The 25,715-nt window shown below is 49.8% G+C and overlaps 1 protein-coding gene across 3 annotated transcripts in view; it reads left to right on the top strand.

Moving 5' to 3' along the window:
* The first annotated feature begins 5,301 nt into the window (after nt 1–5,301).
* LOC118723655 (caspase recruitment domain-containing protein 8) overlaps nt 5,302–25,715 on the top strand; it is a 42,639-nt gene continuing 22,225 nt past the window's right edge. For 2 of the 3 annotated variants that reach the window (XM_036446205.2, XM_036446206.2), the window contains exons 1-5: nt 5,302–5,409; nt 17,035–17,066; nt 19,356–19,400; nt 21,025–21,069; nt 21,642–21,671. In XM_036446205.2, the coding sequence (XP_036302098.1) occupies nt 5,378–5,409; nt 17,035–17,066; nt 19,356–19,400; nt 21,025–21,069; nt 21,642–21,671 (184 nt within the window). In that variant the 5' untranslated portion in view covers nt 5,302–5,377. The remainder of the gene's footprint in view (nt 5,410–17,034; nt 17,067–19,355; nt 19,401–21,024; nt 21,070–21,641; nt 21,672–25,715) is intronic. The other variant, XM_036446208.2, reaches the window with a different exon arrangement.

Here is a 25,715-nt window from a genome sequence, read left to right as displayed (position 1 = left end):
ATGGACAAGTGTAAGGACCTTTTATTGTAATAACACATCACGGCTCTCCATTTACTGCACAGACATGAACTCATTAGACTGTGGTGACAAGGTTGCAGCATGAGGAGCTTGGACTTTTGTGGTCTCGGCACTCCCAAGCAAGTCATTCTGTGCCTCTCTTTCCCAAACTGTAAAATGGAGATAACACTCCTTTCTCTATCACACAGAATTGTCCTGTGGCTCCAATGAAAACGTAAGTATTCATGGGGATGCTTTGAAAACGGTAAAGCTTTGTGTAAATAGAAACCATCATTTAAAAATAACAGTGAAAGCAGAGGCCGGTTTGGCTCAATGGATAGAGTGTCGGCTTGGGGACTGAAGGGTCCCGGGTTCGATTCCAGTCAAGGGCATGTATCTTGGTTGTGGGCATATCCCCAGTAGGGGGTGTGCAAGAGGCAGCTGATTGATGACTCTCTCTCATCGATGTTTCTAACTCTATCTCTCTCCCTTCCTCTCTCTACAAAATCAATAAAATATATTTTTTTAAAAAATGTAAAAATAACAGTGAAAAAAAGAGAGAGCCCTGGCTGGTGTGCCTAAGTGGTTAGAGCACCAGCCCATGCACTGAAGGGTCATGAATTCAATTCTTGGTCAAGGGAAGGTACCTAGTTGCAGGCCCTGGTCGAGATGTGGGAGTACCTGTAGGAGGCAACCAACCGATAGATGTGTCTCACTCACATCAATGTGTTCTCTCTCTCTCTCTCTCTCTCTCTCTCTCTCTCTCTCTCTCTCTCTCTCTCTCTCTCCCCTTTCCACCCTCCCCCTAAAACCAATGGACAAATATCCATGGGTGAGGAATAACAAAAAAAAGAGAGAGACTCATGGATATGGACAACAGTGTGGTGACTGAAGGAGTGGGGGATGAAGGTGGAAGAGGGCATAGAGGGGATAGTGATGAGAAAAAAAAAATAAAAATAAAATAAAATGGAACTAAAAAAAAAACAAAGTGACAACAGCATGGAGAGTGAGTGACCCAATCCAATGGTCAAGTGGGCTCCGGGCAGTACAGAGGAGAGGACAACTCATCTGGAATGGGAGCACATAGTGAAATCTTCGGAGAAGAGGTGAAGGAGGAGGTGAGAGAGGCCTGTTATTTTTTTTGGCCACTGAGCAGCTGAGCCCCGTGGCCCTTTTGAAGACTCTCCCCGGCTTCCTTCCCCTTTGGAGGCACATCCTTCCTCTCCTTACTTAAACTCATTACTTAAGCTGGAAATGTACTCCCTCCCTTGGCTTCCCCTGAGCGAGGCACTGGCTGTGACCTGAGCCCCAGCCACTTCCTGCATCTACTGGTAGCTGTTGCCTTGGATTGGCGAGGGTCTTTGTGCACGCATGCGGGTCACTCAGCTCCCGTGTACAAGCTGCCCCCCTTTACACAGCTGCCCTTGGTCTCACCTTGGCCGGGTGTGTGCACTCTGGTGGTATGTTCCACCCTTGGAAAGGTGGACTGGGGAGAGGGCTATGCGGGCCCTGGAAATGGGCTCAGGGCCATTTGGACAGAAAATTTGGGGCCTTTCATTCCAGACTTTGGTCTAAAAGTTGGGGGTGGTGGAGGGGGGAGCAGTGGACACAGGCTCTGGAAGGCACATACCTTGGGCCTCAGTGACTCCTCTCCCTGTGGGAGGTGTGGTTGGCAAGAGCCATGGTGGAGGTCTCTGAAGTCGGGGGCCCAGGACTGGGCCCCTTCTTACATTGCTCTAAGAACTATTCCGGGGTTGGGGAGTCCTGGGTTCATGTCCTCATGAGTTAAGGGATTTCAAGGGTCATTTTGACTACATTAGATGTAGAACCAACATCAGTGACTTAGCCTCATTCTTCCCACTTTGTATTGTGTTGGATATTTAAAAATAGGAGCAGCACAGCCAGCATCAAGAATTCAAGGAGAGAAGGAGTTAGTGATCTATTTCTTGGCTCAGATGTTGGTCGCCATGTAGTAGTTCATTGAGAAGCAGGCTAAAATTTAAGAAATTTTCTAGGGGAAGATTTATTTTGAAGGGACCCTGAGAACTGTCATAACTTAAGTACCTTTATTCCCCCAACTTTTTTTTTTTTTTTTAATAATTTTGTTTTCAGAGTGCTACATTTTAAAAAGATATATATTTTATCGATTTTTTACAGAGAGGAAGAGAGAAGGATAGAGAGTTAGAAACATCGATGAGAATCATCGAATAGCTGCTTAAGGAATCGAACCTGGGACCTTTCAGTCTGCAGGCTGACGCTCTATCCACTGAGCCAAACCTGTTTCGGCTCCCCAAACTTTTTATCTTATACCTTGCCTTGGGGATGAGAGAAAGAGAGTGGTGCAAAATGTGGATTCTTGCCGCCATCTGTAGTTCATAGATTTGATTATCATTCAGGATTTTTTCTTTCAGATAATTCTTTGCTTTTATCTTCTCCCTGTAAACTATAGACAAATAAATGCTCACTTTCTCTATTAAAAAAAAAAAGACTTGCTCTTCTATGGGAGTTGCCCAGGACTCAGATGGAGAGCATGAATGGAACCAGATCCACCTCTTTCATCTCATCATCTCACTTCACTGGAAGAACAGGCACAATTAGCAACACTATGTAGTGTCCACCCTTTCTTTTTTTGCACAACAATGGTTGAATTTACATAAAAATACCAATGGTGTGGTTCCATTGCACTAACTATGGAATCTTGTTCCTGTTTGTATTAGTTATCTATTGCTGCATAACAAATTATCCCCTAATTTAGCAGCTTAACACAACAAATATTTATTATTTGTGTGCCAGGAATCTGGAAGTGGCTTAGCTGAGTGTTTGTTGCTCTAGGTCTTTTATGAGATTGCAGCCAAGGCTGCAGTCATCCAAAGATCCAACTGGGACCAAAGGATGCAGTTCCAAGTCCACTTACATGGTTGTTTCCAGGTTTTAGTTCTTACAGGCTGTTGGATCAAGAGCCTCAATTCTTTGTGGGTCTCAGTGGCTTGTCAGGCCACAAGGGCCTCCTGAAAGCCAAAGGACAATTTCAGGAAGGAGAAAATGGCCAAGTGAGTCAGTGGCATATACAAGGGCACCTGAATCTAGCAAAGCTCACTAGGGGGTGGGGAGTGGGTGGGGAACCATGTCATAAGGTTGGCTGAGAAGCAAATTGGAGGGCGGGAAAGTGAGACAGAACCAGGGTCCTCAACAGCTGCTGGTTTGGGCCACCTGGGGAGCTTACAAAAAATATGCCGATTCTTGCCCAGCCAGTGGTTGCCAGTTCGATTCTCAGTCAGGGTTCATGCCCGGGTTGTGGGCTCAGTCCCCAGTAGGGAGCATGCAGGAGGCAACTGGTTGATGTTTCTCTCTCATCAATATTTTTTTCTCTTTCCCTCTCCATTTCCCTCTCTCTAAAATCAATAAAAACTTATTTAATAAAGAAAAAATAGCCCTAACCAGTTTGGCTCAGGGGATAGAGCATTGGCTTGCAGACTGAAGGGTCCCAGGTTTGATTTCTATCAAGGGCATGTACCTTGGTTGCAGGCACATACCCAGTAGGGAATGTGCAGGAGGTTTCTCTCTCATTGATGTTTCTAATTCTCTATCCCTCTCCCTTCTTCTCTGTAAAAAATCAATAAAATATATTTAAAAAAAGAAAAAATATACCAATTCCCTAGAATTAATAACGCGTATTGTATGTTTGAAGTTGCTAACAGAGAGAATCTTAAAAGTTCTCATTACAAGAAAAGAAAAAGATGTAATTGTGTGGTGATGGATGCTAACTAGACTCATTGTGGTGATCACTTCACAATACATAGACATATGAAGTCATTATATTGTATACCTGGAACTATATGTCAATTATATCTCAATTAAAAAAAAATACCAGTTCCTAGGATATTCCACTATTTTCACTTTTACTTTGTTTGCAAGGAAGCTGAAGTTGAGAAAAATTAAATTACTTGCTCAGATTCTTATGGCTAGGAAAGGGCAGAGCTGGGGTTGGAACTCAGGCCCATGTGGAAGCCAAAGCTCCCTTGAGTAAGGGACATGCTAGCCTGGCTCCCCACAGGCCCCCGTGAACATGAACCCTGGCTCTCCACTGACAGCAGGGCGGGCCTCCAGAGGCAGGCAAACAGTCATGCTGAAATATCGATAGCAGGTTAAAAAAAAAAAAATGTACAGTGCGGCCACCAACAGTGTAAGCAGAGTTTCTGGCACTTTTCTGCACATTGAAATCACCTGGGATTTTAAAAAATACTGAAGCTTGCGTTACTCTACCTATTAAATTGATTTGGGATAACATTCCAGGCATCCCAATTAAAAAACAACAACTATCTGAGTGATTCAATTTGCAGCAAATTGAATCACTGTTTTTTTCCATCCATCCTTAGTTTGGGGTGAGTGTGGGGGTGTCACACAGCTCTTTAATCCAATGAAGGCTGTGGTCCCTCACTCTAGATCCAAGGTTCCCAACATGGGGACATGCCCCACATGGGGGCAATTTGGTTCTTAAGGGGGGCAATTTGAGAATGAATTACTAATTGAACTTTTTGCATTTCTTGTGGTTCTAGGGGACCTCACATATACAGTATAGAGATATATATTGTGACATATTTATGCATTTCAGTTCTCTATTGTTTTGAAACTTTATTTGCTATTTTTTCATAGCACTTCATATTATTATTTTTTAAACATTTTCTTAGTGATTTCTTCCTCAGTACTTCAACTGTTCTTTTGTTCTTTTTATTTTCTCTTTCATGGATGCCATGTATTTTGGAAGCCTGTTTAGACCAAGTTAATGGCCTTTTTTTTAGGCTTTCTCCACATGAATGGGAGTTCACTTTTCGAATAATAAGAATTACATGTGGGATCAGGATTTTAGAGATGCTTAGGTGGAGCATGGCCCCCCAAAAAAGTTGGGAACCACTGCTCCACACACTTCTTTAGATACAAAATCTGGCATAGAATTTCAGGGCGTTTACAGATAGATCCTTGGGGGATGGTGTTTCGTGGTCCCCAGTAAACATCCCCAGCCACAGGAGTATCCACCTCCAGTGACGGTGCCCCGAGCTCTCTGTCCCCTCCAGTGGCCCTGGCCCTTCCCCTTTACAGAAGCCTCGGCGTGAGTGTCACCGAGCCGGGTTCCCGCGCGGCCGCGGTGAGGGGCTGTGCACACAGATGTGCACACGCTGTCCGACCCGCGAGCCCACGCTTCCGTTCCGGGAGCCGGGCCGCCTCTGGCTGGGGCCCCGGCGCCCCTCCCGCCCAGTCCCCTCCCCCGGGAGCCCTCCCCCGTCCTCCCTCCTCCCTCCACCCGCGGCGGCGGCGCTCGGCACGCGGGCCTCCTGCAGCCGCCGCCGAGCGAGCCGGGCGCCCTCCCAGCCGCGGGCCGACCATGAGCTGCGGCGCGGGGGCCGCGGAGGGCAGGTGAGCGCGCCGCCGGGCGGAGGCGGGATGGGGGTCGGGGTCGGGGGGCGGTCGGAAGGAGAAAGGGCTGAGCGCGGGCGGGGGCGGCTGGGCCCGCAGCCGCCGCGCCCCGAGGGGCTCTCCTCCTCGGCGGCACTCGGACCCGGGCTCTGCCCCAGCCCCGCGCCGGGCGTATGCGCCCCGGAGGGCGCCGCTGCCGCCGGCATCTCCGCTCGGGCCGCGCGAACAAAGAGCCTTCGACGGCGGCGGCACCTGCGCGCGCGGGGCGCGGGGCGGGCGGAGGCGGTGCGCCCTCCCCGCCTGCGGGCCCCGGTGCGCGGCCCGGGCCTCGGCGGCCGCACCTGGGAGGGTGGGGGGCGCGGGGGGCATTGGCTCCGGGGCCGCGCGCAGGTGCCCGCGCGGGAGGCGGCGGCGCGCAGCCAGGAGGCCCCGCGGGCCCGGCCCGGCCCGGCCCGGAGGCGGGGCCCACGGGCGGCGCTGCAGCGGGGAGCCCGGCTTTCCCCTCCGCTATCTGCCCGGGGCAGCGGCCGCAGGTGATCGCGGTTTGTGCACCGCCTGGGGCGATGGGGCGGGCTGGGGGCGATGGGGGCGGGCTGGGGGCGATGGGGGCGGGCTGGGGGCAATAGGGCGGGCAGGGGGCGGGCAGGAGGCTGGCCGGGGGTGGTGGGGGCGGGCAGGTTAGCGCGGGTGGCGTGCGGAGCCTCCCCTGCAATCCATCGGCGCTGGCCCCGCGCCCTTCCCGCCTCCTGGGTGACTCCCAGCCCCGGGGCGCAGCTTCTGTGTCCTCATCTGCCCCCAGCTCTCGGGAATCCCTGCGCCCTCTGTACCAGGAGGAGGACTTGTGGCCCCAGGCGGGTGCCCTTTTTATTTTTATTTTTTTATTTTTCTGGCCACCGATGTTTAAATAGTTTGAGGGGAAGGCAGGATTAGTCCCCTCTTTGCCCATGCGTGGAGTCCCCGCCCTTCCGTCAGCCCCTCACCCCCATGTGGCGCCAGCACACAGTCTTGCCCACACAGCTTTCTGCTTGAAGGATTTCTGCAATTGCTGTGAAAATTGCCTCAGTTACCAGTGTCCCACAGACCTTTCAAAACAGCTTTTTAAGTGAGAGTGCTTGCTAGGAACTGTTGTGGGAAAGCTCTGACTGTTGCGGGCTGTCCCGCCCCAAGAGGGACCCACTGCCCTCTGCGGAAAGCAGGCTTTTACCCCTGCAAGTCACTGTCGCATCAAAAGGCACGTGATGGGCGTTTTGTGAACTATCTCCTTTTCGCGATCCTCCCACTGCTGGCGTGCTTGCAGGAAGTCCGCCCAAAGCAGTGTCAGATTCAGAGCCTGCAGAGACTTTGCCTTTGGGACAGTCACAAACTGCAAAACAAAGTTTCTATAGGAACCACCAGGAGAGGAGGAAGCGAATGCCAAGGTTTAAAGGCTCCACGCTTCATTTTTTTTTTCTTTCTTTCTCTCATAGATCATTAAGCATTTGGCCTAGCTTTTTTCAGAGTGGAGGGGGATTCTGTGTGTGTGTGTGTGTGTGTGTGTGTGTGTGTGTTCTCCTTTCTTTATAACACTGATACAGTCAGAAAGACAGCGTAGACAAAAAAGTTTTGTTTTGTTTTTTTAAAGAATAGTTTATTGATTTTTAGAGAGAGGAAGGGAGAGGGGGAGAAAGAGAACCATCAGTGTGAGGGCAACAATGATTGCCTGCCCCCTATACCCCTCCCCCCACACCTGGATGGAGCCAGCAGTCTGGACATGTGCTCTTGACCAGACTCTAGCTGGCAACCTCCTGGTTCATGGGACAACACCCCCAACCAACAGAGTCACACTGGGCCAAGGCTATCCTCCCCCCCCCCCCCCCCCCCCCCCCCCACCCGCCAGGATGTTAGGAGAATGAAATAAAACAACACTGGCCCATGAACCTGAGTCCACTTTGAACATCAAACACTTCTGAGAGGTTTCACTCAACACCAAGACTTGTGAATACTGTTAATATTGTTCCTGCTGCTGTCTCTAAAGAAAACAGAGGAAGTGAGTTGAAATACAGTATGTGAAATTGGCTCAGTTATTTACACAAACAGCTAGCCAAGCGCGGCAAGCCGCTCAGAATTGCTCTTAAGATGTGGACCCTTCCCGTCCCTTTCCATCAGACCTTGTTAGGCCACCATCTCCTCCTTGGGCCTCCTCAGGGAGGTTGCTGCTCATGCGTCACTGTCATATTTCGGTGTGGCAGCCAAGTCCGTGTCGTTCTGTGCCAGACAAGGGTGAGGTGCAGTTCATAGTAAACAAAAGCACCCTCCAGATGCTTGTTGCTGTTGCTTGTGATTTTTGGTAGCTGCACAGTATACTACAGAGCGCTTAGCCATGTAAGCTGTTATTACAGATTTCTTAAGTATTGAGAAATAGAGTCTCTACCTTGTACCTAGCTGCCTCCCATATTCTGTCACTTATTTGTCCAATAACACCTTTTTTTTCAGTGCAAACTATATGCCAAACAATATGTTGGATGCTGGGGATGTGGATTCCTTAGCTACACACACACACACACACACTCACACACTCACACTCACACATTCACACTATCACACACACACACTATCACACACACACACTCACCTACACTCACACTCTCATACTCTCACACTCTCATGCAGAGTGATGTAGTAAAGCCTTCGATGCAGTTGTGTAGCAAACACTGGCTCAGGGAGGGGAGTAGAGAAGAGGCTTCTCTACTTCTGGGCTGAGTGGTGGAAATCCCCCAACCCCCTGCTCTCCTTGCCCACCTGGGCATTTAGGATTTCTTTTGATTCCATCTCTCCTCCTTGTCCTCTCACTGCCAGCCTACTCCCAGCCGTTTTCCTTCCCTTTGAAGCACATTATGCAGAGAATTCATTGACAGTTACCAGAAGGCAGAAGGGAAGAAGCCCTAAAATTGTCCACCCCCCTCATTCCTGCCTCTTCCCCACCCTCACTGTGGCCTTTAGGTCACCTTCCCAAGGCAGTCAGACTTTTCCCTTTGCCCCACTGCCACCCAGGGGCTCTCCCCGTTCAGAACCATGGCCAGCAAAGCTGAAGCCCTAAATGTGTCCTTTCCCCTTTGTGTGTGTGTGTGTGTGTGTGTGTGTGTGTGTGTGTGTGCAATCATTCACAAAACATCTTAAGTGTACAACCTAATGAATTATCACAAAGTGAACACATTTATGCAATCACCCAGCTCGAGAAATAGAACATGGCACCCTAGAAGTGCCCTTCATATTCCTTTTACTGTCTTATCCTGCCTCCCCAAAGGGACCAGAGATGAGTTTTACTTGCTTGTAAACTTTTATCAAAATAGAATCAATCACACAGTCTATGCAGTTGTGTCTGGCTTATTTTGTGCAATGTTCTGTGTGTGAGGGTGATACTCATGGTTGTGTGTAGTAGTTCTTTTGTTTTGATGGCTTATAGTATTCTGTTTTCTGATTAGATCACATGTTATTCATCTAGGCTAATTCTTAAGAATATATTTTTATTAGAGGTCCAGTGCACACACCGGTGAGGTCCCTTGACTTGGCCAGCACCCTCTCACAATCTGGGTCCCCTTGGGGGATGTCGGAAGCCCCATGCACAGTTTCAGCTCGATCCTCACAGGCCAGGCCTAGGGGCCCATTGGTGCATGAATCGGTGCACTGGGCCTCTAGTGTGAATATAAGATTTTTGGTTAATCTCTTCCCACCCTCCCCCATCCTCCTTCCCCCTTCTCCCCTTCGCTCTGAGATTCATCAGTCAGTTCCATGTTTCCATGCCTGTGCATTGAGAGTCTTCCCCCTGTTGGTCAGTGCGCATCATAGGTATTGGTTGAATGGTTGCTTAGGCTTTCATATATATATATATATATATATATATATATATATATATATATATTGATTTCAGAGAGGAAGGGAGAGGAAGAAAGAGATAGAAACATCAATAATGAGAGAGAATCATTGATTGGCTGCCTCCTGTACACCCCCCTATTGGGGATCAAGACCACAACCTGGCCATGTGCCCTTGACTGGGATCGAACCTGGGACTCTTCAGTCCACAGGCCAATGCTCTATCCACTGAGCCTAACTGACTAGGGCAGTGTGGTTCTCAACCTTTTTATTCTGTGTTTTCTGATGGTCTTAGGCGACCCACAGGCTGAGAACTGCTGCTGTAGAGCCCAAGACCATCGGAAAACACAGATATTTACATTACGATTCATAACAGTAGCAAAATTACAGTTATGAAGTAGCAATGAAAATAATTATGGTTGGGGGTCACCACAACATGAGGAACTGTACTAAAGGGTCTTGGCATTAGAAAGGTTGAGAACCACTGGGCTAGGGGCCATCGATTTTGTTCTTGATGAGCATGGTAGATATTTCTAGCTTTTGCCTTTTACACATAACGATGTAATGAGTCCTCTAGCCTTTTCATACCCAAAGGGCCACCTGTTGCACCTGGTGTGACTGAAAAAAGGGAGGAGGAGGAGGTGGAGGAGCCGGCCTGGAGAGCCAGCCCTGTGGAGTTAGTTCCATCTTTGTCAGAGTTAAGTCCTTCAGAAGCATCGAAAGCTATGCTCCCCTTCAGGGACCCGGATGTAGAAGGAGAAAAGCCATGGGATGGCTTCTGTCACGGGCGAGTTGGTTGGAAGTGGTCTTTGGGGCGTTTAGAAAAGAAACTGGGCGATGCTGGGAGACCCAGCCTGGCCCCGGGCAGTGTCCCCGAAGGGCGTGGGCAGCTGGCAGCTCAAGGTGCCTACATCTCTCCTACCTGCCCCTCCTGCCCTCCACCTGCCTGATCCACCCAGGGCCTAGGCCCTGAGGAAGTCCTTGTCCTCGCTGGCGAGGTGGTGGCTCTGTGGCTCCTGAAAATGGATTCTGGGGGAAGGCTGTTTTCCTGAAGGACGCCTTAACGTTCCCAGCCTCCTGAGCAGGGTTTTTCTCTAGTCTGCAGCTTCTTGAGCTGGGCAGGCCAGGGAGAGAGGTTTTCTCGAGGGAAGTGCTTGGGCCTTTTGGACTTCCCCCGGGCACTGTCTGACCCTGCAGGTTGCCAGGGGCTGCCCCAGGGCCGGGCAGTGTCCATGTGTGACGTGGAAGGCAGCCGGGTGTGGGACTTCCTCCTCTGCTCTCACGTTTCAGCCATTCCTGCAGCATGCCCAGCCCGCTCCGTGCTGGCCATCCGTGTGCTCACACAGGGAAGGTTTCTCCACCTGCCTGCCCCTCCTCTCCTGCCTCTCCCCGTGACCACGCCTGCTTTCCTCCTGTTCCTGGGCCTTGACCAACCCCTTCCTGCCTCCCACAGAATCCCACCCTTGTCCCGCCACCCCCCACCAGCCCTTCCTCTCTTGTCCATTCCCACTGGTTCTCTGTGGCTCAGCTTCCAGGCCACTTCCCCTGCAGCGCTCCCCTATTCCTCAATCTTAGACAAGCCCTCTTGTCTTCTCTCCAAGCACTTCCTGTTTCAGATGCAAGGAGAGTCTTCCCCATCAGGCGGACGGTTTCTCTGACGGTTTCTGTCAGGCCCAGGCCCAGTTGCGTTGCTCCCTGGTGCCCAGCACACAACCCAACGTGCTTGCTAAAGGAGTGAAGTGAGGCGTCACCCAGGAGAGACAAGTTGTAAGGTTGTCTCTGCTTGTAACTGGCTGTGTGATCTTGGGTATTTATTGTCTTGACCTCTCCTGGAGTCCCATCGCCCACTCTGTGAAATCATGCATTAGACTGGGAAGATCTCGTGGGTTCCTTTTGGTTTCACTTTTTCCTAGCCTTTAGGGGGATCCTGTTTGGGGCGTGGCTGCACTCTGAAAATGCAAGATGGCCTTACGCCGAGTGTCACTGGCCTTGTAGCTTGGGTTACCTGCTTGTGTTCTTAGTGAGAGCTCAGTGCTTCCCAGTTCATCGTACCACAGCTTACTACATTTGGTTTTGCTTTGCTTTCCCCATATCATATACTTTTCATTTTCTATTTGTCCTCCATTGGTGTGCCTCCTGGGGGCAAGGTTCATGTGTCATGTGTTACTTTTATATCCTCCTCCGTCTCGCATACGTAAATAGGCATTTGAAATTGGAGTTGTTGAGAGAGATTTGTATTTTAGAGACTTACTTTCACTGACTTTATGTTCTGGGAAGTATAGCTACTTGGGGATTACACAGATTAACTCTTAGTTTGTGTGACTAATATGAACTCTTTTCCACTTTCTTTAAACGGTTTACTTCTTATGGTTTATTTCCTAGAAGGTGTATAGGGGCTAAAAGAAGCAAAGATACTGCTTGGTTTAATTCTGGGGAAACGTTAGTTAAAGGAGGGTTTGGGGCTCATTATGGATTTAATTGTGCTTAAAAACTTTATACTGGCTACTATAATGTGATTATAGTTGAGAATTACTTTTACAGGGAATAGGAGCCTTAGGAAGAGAGATTGGGAAGTGTTTTGCTTTTATAAAACACTAGATGCCTGGTGCACGAAATTTGTGCACAGCCTGCACCCTCTCCAATCTGGGGGCCGGGCCTAAACTGGCAGTCAGACATCCCTCTCACAATCCTGTACCACTGGCTACTAACTGCTCACCTGCCTGCCTGCCTGGTGACCCTGAAGTTCTCCCCGCAACCACACTGGCCTAGTTGCCCCTCACTGCCTCCCCCCCCCCCCTCCCCTTGCTGGCCTGGTTGCCGCCAACTGCCCCCTCTGCTGGCCTGGTCACCTCTCACTGCCCCCTCTGCCGGCCTTATTGCCCCACCCAGCCTGCTGTTTGGTTATTACTGTGAGGGTGTCCTGACCAATTTGCATGTTACCCTTTTATTAGTATAAATACTGGTAAAAGCGTGGGCATTGTCCTCAGATGGACCAGTGTTCTTGGATATGTTTCCCAAGAATTTTGGGGCTTTATTTTCTCATCTGTAAAATGGGGATAATCATGGTTCACTGTTAGGCACTAAAAGGTGGGGGTTATGATGAGCTAATCGATGCAGTTTCAGACACACAGTAAATGCTAAGTAAATATTAGCTGTGATCATATTGCAGTCTTACTTTTACTTAAAGCTTCGTTAAGCACCTGTGACTGGAGAATCGTTAGTAATTGAGCGAATGCTTCCCGACACCTCATACCAGCCTGTGTAGGCTGCACAGAGGTAGGCCAGGGGCCGAGATGGGGGAAAGGCTCCTGCAGAGGCCGGAGTTCCGGAATTCTCATCCCAGCTCCCGGCTTCACCAGCCTGGGTGGGTTTGGCCAGCGGATGTAACACCTCTGAGCTTGGGTGTCCGCTCGGTGCCTGCATTCCTGGCAGGTCCTGGGAGGAGCTGGCGCCCTCCTGGGTTGAGAGTGCTTTGGAAGCGCTAACATACTGTGCCTCTTTGAGGATTTGGTTTTGCTCTAGGTCTCATTTTGTTGCAGCCATGACTTAATTCCAGCCATAATTTTGTTGTTTTATTTGTTTGCACCTATTGTATATAATAAAAGGCTAATATGCAAATAGACTCAACAGCAGAACCACTGTTTTTATGATGCACACTGACCACCAGGGGCAGACACTCAATGCAGGAGCCGCCCCCTGGTGGTCAGTGCGCTCCCACAGGGGGAGCACTGCTCAGCGAGAAGCCAGGCTCACAGCCAGCGGGCATAGGGAGGCGGTGGGAGCCTCTCGGCCTCTGAGGCAGTGCTAAGGATGTCTGACTGTCAGGACATCCCCTGAGACTGCTCGAGGGCACAGGCCAGGCTGAGGGTACCCCCCCAACCCTCCTCAGTGCACAAGTTTCATGCACTGAATCTCTAGTATTAATATAATCCACATTTCCCCACAACCAACATGCAATAAATACCCTCATGTTATGTTATCCCCTTGAAGTCTTTTTTTTTAATGAGTGCTATTTACTTATTTATTTTAAAAATATATATTATTGATATTTTACAGAGAGGAAGAGAGAGGGATAGAGAGTTAGAAACATCGATGAGAGAGAATCATCGATTAACTGCCTCTTGCACACCCCCTACCAGGGATGTGCCCGTAACCAAGGTACATGCCCTTGACCGGAATCGAACCCAGGACCTTTCAGTCCTCAGGCTGACGCTCTATCCACTGAGCCAAACCGGTCTCAGCTCCCCTTGAAGTCTTAAGCCTGTTCTTTAAATCCTGTTGTAGCTCAGACCTTCTACTAAGGGAAAGGTGTCATAAGGTGGCGCCTGGAAGCTGATGGCCATGAAGTTATACCTCATGAAGTCATAATAAGATTGAGTCCTGATCAAAATGTAGGCGTTTTAAGTGCTACTAAGTAAATGTCCAAGCCCCTTTCCCTGCTGATCTCTGGTCCCTAAATCACACTGTGAGCATTTGGAATGGGGGCTCTCTCTCCAGGGTTGCTATGGTTTTCCTTATAACAAGTCACATGGGAAAAACAGAAAGGAAGAGAATGTGGGGATCTAGCATCCATGGACCAGCAAGAGCCCTGCGGGGTCTGCTTCCTCCACCTGGCTGTACAAGGTGGCAGGGGGGAGGGGGAGAGTGGGAGGAGGTGAAGTAGGGGGGGAGGGCTGCCCTGTGGGTAGGCTCCTCCTCCTCGGTTCTAAGCCTATCTCCCATCCCTCTTCGCTGGTAGGTGTTTTGTGCAGGAAGCTGACCGGCTGCCCCGCAGCCTCACTAATCTTGTCTTGGACACCTCTTACTGTCGTCTCCTCCACGGAGGGAATAAAGGCTTTATAGAGAGGTTTCTGGTCTCAGCAGCAGGTCTGATATCTGAGCAGACGTGTACACGCCTGGAAATAGAGATAAGCAGCTGCAGACAGGGGATTATGAAAGTGCCAGTTAAGAGAAAAAATGCGCTTTTGTCATCGAGGACACAGGAGTGGGTCTGAGGCAGAAATATTTTGTAAAATAAGAATGGCTCACTTCCAACCCATGTCCCTCATAATTATTTTAATGTTGAAAGGCATAGTGACTGCATTATAAAAGGTTCGAATCCGGAATAAAAAAGATGTAGCGGTTGGCTTGCTCTTTTATGCATTTCATCAGAACCGTATATTAGCCTTTTTTAGCTTCTTGAGGCCTTAACCAATTTCCGGTTCACCTCTTCTCTCTGATCTTTTGAGCAGTTTAGGATAAAAAAAAAAAAGATTTAGATCTGAAAATGAGAATACATGCATTTCCTAAGACCATGGGACTTGGGAAACACTGCGTGTATACCAGGAAAGCTTACCAGTGTAAAATCTTGAGTCAAGGAGGCTTTCAGAAATCTGAGGGTTCCCACTGGCTTGGGCAGAGAAGGGAAAGAGTGAACATCTGATCTGCACCTTTTTGTTTCTCCCTCAGTTTACTTTTACTGTGGCAGCCGTTGGGATTTTGAGGTGAAGCGGTGGGGAGTGCTGGAAGACATGGTACCTGGCAAGTACATGGTCTTGGAAGTCATAATGGCCTAGGGTCAAGGGCATCCTTTTCTGATTTATTAGCTGTGTGACCGTGAGGCACTTAATTAACCTCTCTGGGCTTTATGTCTGTATTTGTCATATAGCTTTCATAGGATTTTTGGGTTGATTAAATGAGAAAATATTTTCAACACTCGTAAGTGCACCATTATTGTTTTCATCCTGCCTTTTCACTTATTCATCAAAGATTCCGACTCAGTGGATGAGAAAAACTATTTTTAGTGGGCATCGGACAGGGTGCTGAGGGTTCTCAGACCACACCTGGAGAAGTGCTGTTCTTTTTTAAAAAAATATATATTTTATTGATTTTTTTTACAGAGAGGAAGGGAGAGGGATAGAGAGTTAGAAACATCGATGAGAGAGAAACATCGACCAGCTGCCTCCTGCATACCCCCTACTGGGAATGTGCCTGCAACCAATGTACATGCTCTTGACTGGAATCGAACCCTGGACCTTTCAGTCTGCAGACTGACGCTCTATCCACTGAGCCAAACCGGTTTCGGCAGAAGTGCTGTTCTGAAAGCACAAGTAGGGCTTTGGGCATCATGGCGGAGGCAGGGCTGTCACTTGCATGCACACATAACTCCAGGGGGTACCCCAACCTCATAGTACATGTCCGTGGAGCACCCAGAGTTGGCGTGCATGACCTGCAAGGCCACAGGCAGAGGCCCAGAGAATGGGGTTTTGTGTGAGGGTGTGGGCTATGCGGGGTGTTGCTGGGACTGAAGATCTTTCCCTCTGAGGGAGCAGGCAGGTGGAGACAAGGGGGCCTGTGGAGATCTTCGTGCCATGCCAATGAACTCAAGAAGCGGCGAGGAGCCACAGACGTTCTAAGCAAAGCCAGGATTTTAACATGCTAAGGGTCACGTGAGGGATGAGCCAAGGGAGAGACTGCAGGCAGACATGGTAATCAGGAGGAATTTATAATCGACCAACCAGGTGGGAGCCAATGAGAGAGGGAGGGAGAAAGAGTATATGCAGGAGTGGGGGCAGGTAGGAGGAGGCTCAGTGACCCCAGGTCCCCGCACAGAGAAAGGCCGGAGAAGGAGTAAAGATTTGGGATCTGAAGCCTTGGCTCACGCGAAGGTGAGCTCTGAGGCACTGAGGAGCGGTAAGAGGAGGGTGCACAATGAGATTGTGGGTCACATCAGTCCCCAGGAGGCTGGAGCCCATGGAGCCAGGTGATGGGAGAGGAGAGGCCCCTGACACAGGGGAGTGGGAGCAGACCAGGTGAGGGTCTGGAAGTCATGGGCGGAGCCTGCTACCTGCTTCCTCTAAAGAGAACGAGGTCACCAAGCCACCGGGTCTGCCGGGCCGGAGTCACTGGTGGGAGAGAGTGGAGAGTGGGAAGGTGGAAACCCAGTTCTTTGGTGAAGTGGCCGGAGAAGGGCAGAGAGGGTCAGGCCGTGGTGAGGATGGCACCCAGGTCCGGGCAGGGACTTGTTAAAGGGGAGCTCTCTGAGCCTTCATTTTTCTCAGGCACACTGAGTCTGAGGGGAGAGGCAGAGACATAGTGAGTAGACCTGGGAGAACAGGGGGACCCAGGAGAGAGGTGCCTAGGAGAGCAGGGGGGATCCAGAAGTGCAGGAGGACAGGAAGAGGAGAGGGAACCTGGAGAGCAGGGGGATCCAGGAGAGGAGGAGACCCGGGAGAGCAGGGGGACAGGAAGAGGAGGGGGAACCTGGAGAGAAGGGGGGATCCAGGAGAGGAGGGGACCCGGGAGAGCAGGGGGACAGGAAGAGGAGGGGGAACCTGGAGAGCAGGGGGACAGGAAGAGGAGGGGGACCCTGGAGAGAAGGGGGATCCAGGAGAGGAGGGGACCCGAGAGAGCAGGGGTACCCGGGAGAGGCTCTCCGAGGAACCAGGTGAGGGCTGGAGGCCAGTGCAGGATGGGCACATAGGATTGGGTTACGGGAGACATGACAGGGGCGGCCGATGGCTGGGCATGTTCATGGCAGTGCCGTGGACCCGGGAAGGAGTGCTGGCTCTGGGGGTGCCCCAGGACAGGGAGTTCACGGGCGCACTGGGTAAGCCGCCTGTGTGGGTGCGGTGTGGAGTCAGGCCATGGAAGCTGAGGGGCAGGGAGAGGGCTGAGCAGAGAACGTTCTTTCCCTGTAGCATTCCTGGAGAAACATAATACAGTGGTCATTTTCATAATTATTGTGTATAAAATTAGTATCAGTTTATAAAACTAATTTTTCTTTTCTTGTTTTAGTGATGATCACAATGTCTCTTCAGAAGAAAAAGGTATGGTACCTCTAAGCCAGTTTTATTGAAAAACTGGAACATTTGCAGTTCTAGAAAATGATTTCTTTGTTAATTTTACTTACTGGCTGCAGTTGCTTTGTTGCGTTCATGCATTCACTGACTTATGGAAATGTATTAAGATAATCATTGGGTTAGGATGAAAGGATAGGACTTTTCTTTAAAATTTTATTATTTTTCAACAGATACTTAAAAGGGTGAAATGTAAAGAGCTTGGGCCTTTGTAGCCTTTCACAAGTTGATGATAGGACGTACATGCTCTTATACTCCACTCCTTTTCAACTCTGAGTCTCATGTTCTTTCTAACCTACGTTTAAATTCTATAACGTACATAGTGGATGCAACTGGGACGAATTGGCATTCAAGTTTAAATTCAATAACGAAGTATCAGCAACTGAATTCTATAAATTTTCCGTACATAAAAAAGAGGTGTTATCTTTAATACTTGAGTGTGACCATCAGTTTTATACACTTAATGAAGCAGCAACACAGTTATCTCCCGGATTCTGGGTCAAACCAGAACCCTCGAATTAAAGGAATAAAGTAGGTCTGCTCCTGGGTTTGGTGGGGCTGCTGAGGATCGAGTCCTCTCTTGGCTGGTGCTGCTTGTTTTGAGTCTATAAAGCGTGTTGTAGTTCTCGCCTTGGCCTCTGGCCTGCGCTGCGTGGCTGAGAGCCATCCTGGAGGAGGGTCCCGAGGCCACTTGAGGTGTTAGTGTGTCACTCAAACTCCCTAGTCCATCCTGGGACCACTGTCTTACTTTGCAAGTTCTGTTTCCATCTTGTGGCTCATTTTTTCTTTTCTTCTCAGTGCAGAGCAATAACCTGCCTAATAAAAGCGTCATGATATAATCTAACAAAGGTTTGGGTAGCGTTTGGCTGGCGTGGGCAATGTCCGGGGATGCCTGTAGTCAGACCTGGGGGCTCTCCTTCCCAGTGTTGACATGAACCTCCCGCCCGCATACACGCCACCCCTACCCCTCACCCCACCCCAGCTTCGCTTTTGCCCGTTTCTGTCTGCCTGAGATGCCTCTCCCTCCCCTCTCATTTCGCCTCCAAGACTTGTGTCAGCTCACCCAGATTCATGAACTCGTGCTGAACCCCTCATCTTCAATGATTGGTCTGTTTCTCTCCTGGACCCACACACCCCTGGCCTAGCTTCTGTAGTATTGTTGTGATTTCCTGCAGTGATTTGTCTAACGCACAGCTGCTCCCGCCCTCATTGCGGCATTAACCCGTAAGCTGTTTTCTGGTGCTGGATTTTCTTCTCATTTCTGCCCAGTGCTTGCTTACCCACAGTTAGGCACTGAGTCTGTTTATACAATTGAGGGGGTCAGTAGTCTCCGCCCAAGCCTGAGGGCGTCAGTTAATCCGTAGTTAAGCCGCTGTGGTTCACCAGCCCGGTGTGGATGCCTGTTCCGGGTGCAGGGGGCATGAGAGGTCGTTGAGCGCGGCATAAACACAGACGCGGGCATGAGAACTGAGGAGCAGTCCTTCCCTACACAGACATGTTCTGGCTTTATTTGACATCGGAGGTAACTTCTGCCACTCCCTTCTCCTCCATCATCTGCCATTTCTCCTTGCCCGGGGCACTCCCCCTGGCTTCGGCTCTTGTCCCTTCATCTCCGGATCTCCGCCGTGGCCTCCTGGTGTGAGGCTCGGGTCCATCCTGAACATCAGTGCCCCCCAGTAGCCGCCATCTCGGGGACCGCCAGGGCCAGTCTGAAGCTCTTACCAGTATGCCGTCTGTGCCTCCGTGGTATTCCCTGTGGAACGTCAGGGATGCTCGTTCTTCCCAGTGGCATTCCAGGCCTCCCTGGTCTGGTCTCGGCATACCCTGCCAGCTCCTCCTGTTGACAGTCCTTCGCCTGGGAAAGAACATCACTTCTGTTTCTTTCTTTCTGGTGTCAAGTTACTCCATGGCCAGGGGTGTTTTTAGGGGGCTGCTGAGCTGATCAGAGGAACAAAGGCAGTTTGTTTTGGCACAAAACTCAGAACCAGCCCAGTGGAAATCTCCAGTTTGTTGGCTTCCTGTTCTCTCTTTCCTGGAAAAGGCTTAAGGTTTCTTGGTCTATCTCTTTTTTTTCTCCTGAGACTGTGACATCATTTGCATTAGTTTGACATGCAAGGTTGCTGTGGGTCTAAAGAGGGAATGCAGTTTGTAGTAGAGGGAGCTTCTACGTTTATTGGCTAAGTGCCTTTTACAAAAAAAAGAACATAATGGTTTACTTTATGGTCGTATTTACACATTTCTTTCTTTCTCAAAATTTAGGTTGCCCTAGCCCCAACCTAGACACTTCAAAGGACTCTAAATCAGGTAAAGATTCTGATTAATATTGGTAAATGTCCCAAGTGAAATTTTTATACAATCACGAATTCATAGCAAATTACAGTTTTATTTTTCTGATTCACTTCAAACAATCCGAATGAAAGGTAGGGACTTCCATCTTTCAGCTTGAAAGAGTTGAATATATTTTAAAGTTTCATGATTACCTGTTCTCGGGAAGTCAGTTACTTTAAATATATTTTTTTTATTGATTTTTTTACAGAGAGGAAGAGAGAGGGCTAGAGAGTTAGAAATATCGAAGAGAGAGAATCATCGATCAGCTGCCTCTTGCACACACCCTTACTGGGGATGTGCCTGCAACCAGGGTACATGCCCTTGACCAGAATCGAACCCGGGACCCTTCAATCCGCAGGCCGACGCTCTATCCACTGAGCCAAACCGGTCTCGGCCGGGAAGTCAGTTACTTTAAAGTTTGGTGATAAAGCTGTACGTAGTGGGACTGGAATTTATCTGATGAGGCAGTTAGGTCATTTTCAGACTGGCCACTTTAACTTAATACAGCATCCCAAGTGAGTCCAGCCAGGTGGTTGGACACTTGGCTGGGGTGGCCCTGGGGGGCTTCCCAGAGGAGGTGATAAATTGGGGTGACAGGGCAAATGTGGGGAAGAGTTGTTCTGGTTCCAGAGACAGCGCTGCTTTCAGAGACTGAAGGTCAGATGGCCGGAAAGGAGGCTGGGAGTGGGGAATTGGGAGTGAGGCCTGGGGCTTTTGTTGGGGGTGGGAGGTGGAGAGGAAGATGGGGGTGAACAGTGGAGAGAAGCCACAGAGGCAAGTGGAGGGCTCTCAGAGAGGCTGGAGGGGAGCCAGGACCGGCTCCACCGGGGAGGTCATGTGGGCAAGAGGAAGTGGTTGGTGTCCTTCGCTGCGGGTGCCATGGGCCTGGGGGTGAGCAGGCCTGTGGGTCACAGGGAAAAGGATCCCACACTAGTTGTGGGAACAGTAGCCTGATTGCCGTGGGTGGAGCTGCTGCGCTGGGGGGTGAGGAAGTGACGGGAGCATTCTCGGGGCCCACTCCAGTAGTCGTTAGCAACGTGGACTGAATGTGTCCTGTGCTCCCGTGAAGTGGCTTCTGCACTCCAGAATTCTGCCCCGTCCGCATGGAGCGTGTGCCTGGGAACCTCCTAGGTTAAGGTGACCAGACGTCCTGATTTTTAACAATGTGTCCCGCATCTCTCGGCGTTTTAAAAAAGTCTCGATTTTTGGAAAAAAAATTGGGACTTTTTTTTTTTTTTTAAAACGCCGAGGGACACATTGTTAAAAATCGGGACTGTCTCACCAAAAGTGGGACGTCTGGTCACCTTATTCTAGATGTGCAAGTGTAAAGGTGAGATGGACGCAGTGAGCAGGTCAAGGTCGGCTAGGACTCGTGTGACACCCATGGATGATGACCGCAGCCAGCATGTGAGCTGAGCTCATCCTTAAAGGGGTTCAAGTTGTATCCGTTTCCAAGGAAGTGTAAGCCTCCTTCGTGGTGGACTAGAGCAGTGACTAAAAGGAGAGATCAGTGGAGATGGGACCTGTTTTTCAACAGCGTAAGTTACAGTGGTTTCTGCTGCTTATTTGTTGTGTGCTTCTGGCGTGTGTTTTTATTTAGGAGAGGACAGCAGTTCCGAGAGCAGTTCTGACAGTAGTGACTCTGGTAAGTAGTATATGTGCCTCTGTTTCTTTAATCCAGGCGAAGCACACAACCCTTTATTTAAAAAAAAAATAAATAAAAAAAAAAAAATATATATATATTTTATTGATTTTTTACAGAGAGGAAGGGAGAGAGATAGAGAGCTAGAAACGTCGATGAGAGAGAAACATCAACCAGCTGCCTCTTGCACATCCCCTACTGGGGATGTGCCCGCAGCCAACGTACATGCCCCTGACCGGAATCGAACCTGGGACCTTTCAGTCCGCAGACCGACACTCTACCACTGAGCCAAACCGGTTTCGGCCACAACCCTTTATTTTAAAGTTGTACACACACACCTCATTGCTTCAGGACATATTAATTTCTAGCATGATCTTGTCTAATACCAAAAAAGTACTTACATGGGGAATCATTCTAGTTGGCAAGCGAAGTAGCAAAACAGGATGAGCTGAAGAAGAAAGGCAGGAAATGGTTGCTATTGGTGATGGGCACACATTTTACCTATTCTCCCATTTAGCCTGGGTTTTCTCAAGCTGGCATCTGAATCTGACTTAGCCTTTTTTTTTTTTTTGTAGATAACGAGGAGCCCAAAACAGAAGAGACAAGTAAGTACATCCTTCCTCTGAAGTTTTACTTTTGTTGTTGAAAGGAAGAAAGAGAAAGTTAGCCCTCGGGGGTTTCTAAGTTTGTTCAAGATCTATTTCTGAGCAAAACATGAGTTAGACACTAAGCACCTTTTTAAAAAAATATATATTTTATTGAGTTTTTACAGAGGGGAAGAGAGAGGGATAGAGAGCTAGAAACACTGATCAGCTGCCTCTTGCACACCCCCCACTGGGGATGTGCCTGCAACCAAGGCACACGCCCTTGACCGGAAACGAACCTGGGACCTTTAGGTCCACAGGCTGACACTCTATCCACTGAGCCAAACCGGTTTCGGTGACACTAAGCACCTCGTAAGCATTTTGAACATGGGAGCTCGTGTTCGTTCTCTGCCCCGGGGGTGCAGAGATTGGGGTTCTGCTCTCACGGCTTCCCCGGGGAGAGCAGATTGAGGCCGCAGTGGTGCTGGCTTCCTTCCTGGCGGTCACTGCCCGGGCTGATCGTAGGGTAAACACTGCCGCTGCCGAAGACGCGGCACCACTTGTGGTCGGCAGTTCCTGGCTTGCTCCTTCTGGCTCTGTGTGAGCAACTTGAGTCTGAAACCACTTTTAAGGACACAGATTCTAAATATAAAGTTTGGTTTGTTTGCATTTAAAGTTTGGTGAGTGACTAAGCTGATATTTTCACCGATTTTACTACACGAAAGGATTTTGTCCCCGGCCTGAGAATCTGATCTCAGCCCGTGAACACAAACACTGTATGAGGCAGTCGGAGGGCTTCTTAGCAGCACTTAACATAAGTGAAGCCTCTTCCCTCAGAAGTCCTTCTGCACTTAATCTGATTCCCTCTGCAGCTTTCCGACGGGAATCTCCGAAGGCAGTTGTAAGCGCTTTGCAGTCGTGTTGTGTGTTGATACAAACCTTAATTATCTCCCTGTTACGCCTGGGGAGTAGATGTCCATTCTGATATGCAAAAGGGAAAATGTGCCCTCCACCTCCCGGTCTTCTTTACACGTTAATAGATTGTTTCATCCTCAGTCCAGCCTCCGCCGACTGGCTTCGGGCAGGAACCAAAGCAGAAAGCTGCACGTAGGGATCACACCTCTGTGGTCTCTGCCTGCTAACGGGGTCAGTGGCCACGGGGACCCAGGAACCAGGGGCAGGACCCGTACGGTCCAGAAGCGAGGTCGAGGTCTGGGCCACCGGGCCCGCAACCCTCGGGGGAGGCATTTGGAGTCAGCGGAGCTCACGACAGGCTGGGGTCAGTGCGGTCAGGCAAGGCCTCTGCAGTCAGGCAGGGCCTGTGCGGGCAGGAGCGGCTGGCCCTGGCCCTGCTGGGTTAGACACCTAAGTCTTTGGCAGTGAGAGTGCTCCGATGTCTTCTGTCGGCAGAGGATGCTTGACCTTAGAGCCCCGGGTTCATCTAAAGGGCCCTCCCTGCCTTCCCCAGGGTCACTCTTTTTGTGAGAAGGCCGCTTATTCTCCACACTGGGGGAGAGAGGGCGCAGGCACCCTCCCACTCACCTCCATTCTCAAGTAGGAGGAGGTGGGCCACCCCCCGGGATGCTTGCTCCTGCGTGCGCTGGCTGGCACTGTGGCCCATCCATCTTCCTTGGGATCGGATGTATCCCTACGCACAGGCCTGAGCTCTGCCATCAGCGGTTCTCAACCTGCGGGTGGCGACCCCTTTGCGGGGGTCGAGCGACCCTTTCACAGGGGTTGCCTAAGACCATCAGAAAACGCAGATACTTACATTACGATTCATACCAGCAGCAAAATTACAGCTATGAAGCAGCAGCGAAAATAATTTAAGGTTGGGGGTCACCACAACACGAGGAACGGTATTAAAGGGTCGCTGCATTAGGAAGGTTGAGGACCACTGTAGGTCGCAGGGAAACCGTGGCTCATGGGCTGGGGGGGAGTCGCACCGGTTCCTCCGCTTTGGCTGGGAAGACCTAGTTACAGACGGGGTTTGCCCGCTGGTTAGGATTCTCTAAGCTCTTTTCCTCTTTCTACTCCCAAGGCAGACGGCAAGACAGAAAAAACATGGATTGTGGATGACATACAGTGTGACGTATGCCATTATTATAATTTAGAATTTAATGATTCTTTAAGGGGCAGTGACTGAGGGAATCTGATCGGCAGGTTGTGTGGTACAGGACTGGGGTTAGTATTTCAGAGCCTTTTTCATCTACCCCGTTTCCCCGATTAATAAGACAGTGTCTTATGTTAATTTTTTCTCCCAAAGTTGCACTAGGTCTTATTTTCAGGGGATATCTTATCTTTCCATGTGCTACGTCTTATTTTTGGAGGATGTCTTATTTTCGGGGAAACATGGTATCGCATTCCGAGTCCAGGATTTGAATACTCTCAGTCTCCCTTTGCCATTCGTTTTAGCGCTGTGTTTGGCAGTTGGCTCTCTCTTGCAGTCCTGGTGCCTGGACACGGACTGCTCTGAAAGTCCCAGAGACGAGGCAGCCTGTGTAGCTCCCGATGGATCTCTGTCCTGCAGGAAGGTCGCACCTGTGGGCACTGGTGATGGCACAGGGCCTTACACCATGTTGAGGAGTGCTATGCCACCCCAGGGTGACCCTCCCAAAGGCCGTTCAGACATTTCAAATACAAATCCAGGCATCCGACCCCAAGTGAGAGATTGTTGTCTTTGGAATTATTTTTTTTAAAGTTATTATTATTTTTTTTTAAGAATCTCTCTGGGTTTTTAAAAAATAAATTTTATTGATTTTTTACAGAGAGGAAGAGAGAGGGATAGTTAGAAACATCGATGAGAGAGAATCATCGATCAGCTGCCCCTTGCACACCCCGTACTGGTGATGTGCCCATAACCAAGGAACATGCCCTTGAGTGGAATCGAACCCAGGACCTTTCAGTCCATAAGCCGACGCTCTATCCACTGAGCAAACCAGTTTCGGCTAAAAAAAAAGTTTTTATTGATTTAAAGAGGAAGGGAGAGGGTTAGAGAGATAGGAACACCGATGAGAGGAAAACATTGATTGGCTGCCTCTTGTATGCACCCACTGGGAATTGAGTTGCCCAGGTTCATGGGTTGATGCTCAACCATTGAGCCACACTGGCCAGGCTACTTTAGAACTCTTGAATTTTTTAATAAATCCTACCCATCACCATAGCAATATAATAGTTGACCGGTAACACGCATTGAAGAATTGCTGAGTGCGAGGCACAGCACCTAACTATAATTAATTTTCCTAACTTTGTGGGGTGCTATTATTTTAATCCCTATTTAACAGATGAGGAAAGTGAGGCACCAAAGATTTAGTAACATAACTATAGACAGCCCAAGCTCATGTAACCAGTGGCCAGTGTAGATAATAGGAAATCCAGTGCTGTTCTCTTTCATGGTACACTAGAGGCCCAGTGCACGAAATTTGTGCACTGCGGGGGGGGGGGGAGGGCTCCCTCAACCCAGATTGCGAGAGGGCACAGGCCAGGCTGAGGGACCCCACGGATGCACGATTGGGGTCAGGGAGGGACACAGGAGGTTGGCCAGCCAGGGAGAGACCATGGGAGGGGTCCAGGGCATGTTTGGCCCATCTCACTCAGTCCCGATTGGCTGGACCCCAGCAGCAAGCTAACTTACCAGTTGGAGCGTCTGCCCCCTGGCAGTTAGAGCACATCATAGTGAGCGGTTGAGCGGCCTTAGCATATCATCAGCATATTATACTTTGATTGGTTGAATGGACGACTGGACACTTAGCATATTAGGATTTCTGGTATTACAGAATTCTGGTCACTCAGGAAATAGGCATTGAACACTTACCAGGCCCTAGTGATAAAGGTTCTGAAGCTGACATTCTAGTGGGGAGAGAGCCGGGAAGCAGACACACTGAACTGCAGGTGCCAGGTCAGCGGGAGGGAGATGCTGAAGGGAAATGAAGGGGGAAGAGTGAGTGTGTCGAGCAGACCCTGTTTCAGGGGGGCCAATAGGACAGTGCTCAGGTAAAGTGACCCTGAGCACACACCTCAAGGGTGTGAGAGAGTGAGCAACGAGAATATCTGTGGGAGGAGATA

The sequence above is a fragment of the Pipistrellus kuhlii genome, unplaced genomic scaffold (assembly GCF_014108245.1).
Source record: "Pipistrellus kuhlii isolate mPipKuh1 unplaced genomic scaffold, mPipKuh1.p scaffold_m20_p_2, whole genome shotgun sequence".
NCBI lineage: Eukaryota > Metazoa > Chordata > Mammalia > Chiroptera > Vespertilionidae > Pipistrellus > Pipistrellus kuhlii.
The sequence above is the reverse complement of the archived record's forward strand: the minus strand, read 5'-3'. Positions and strand labels throughout refer to the sequence as shown.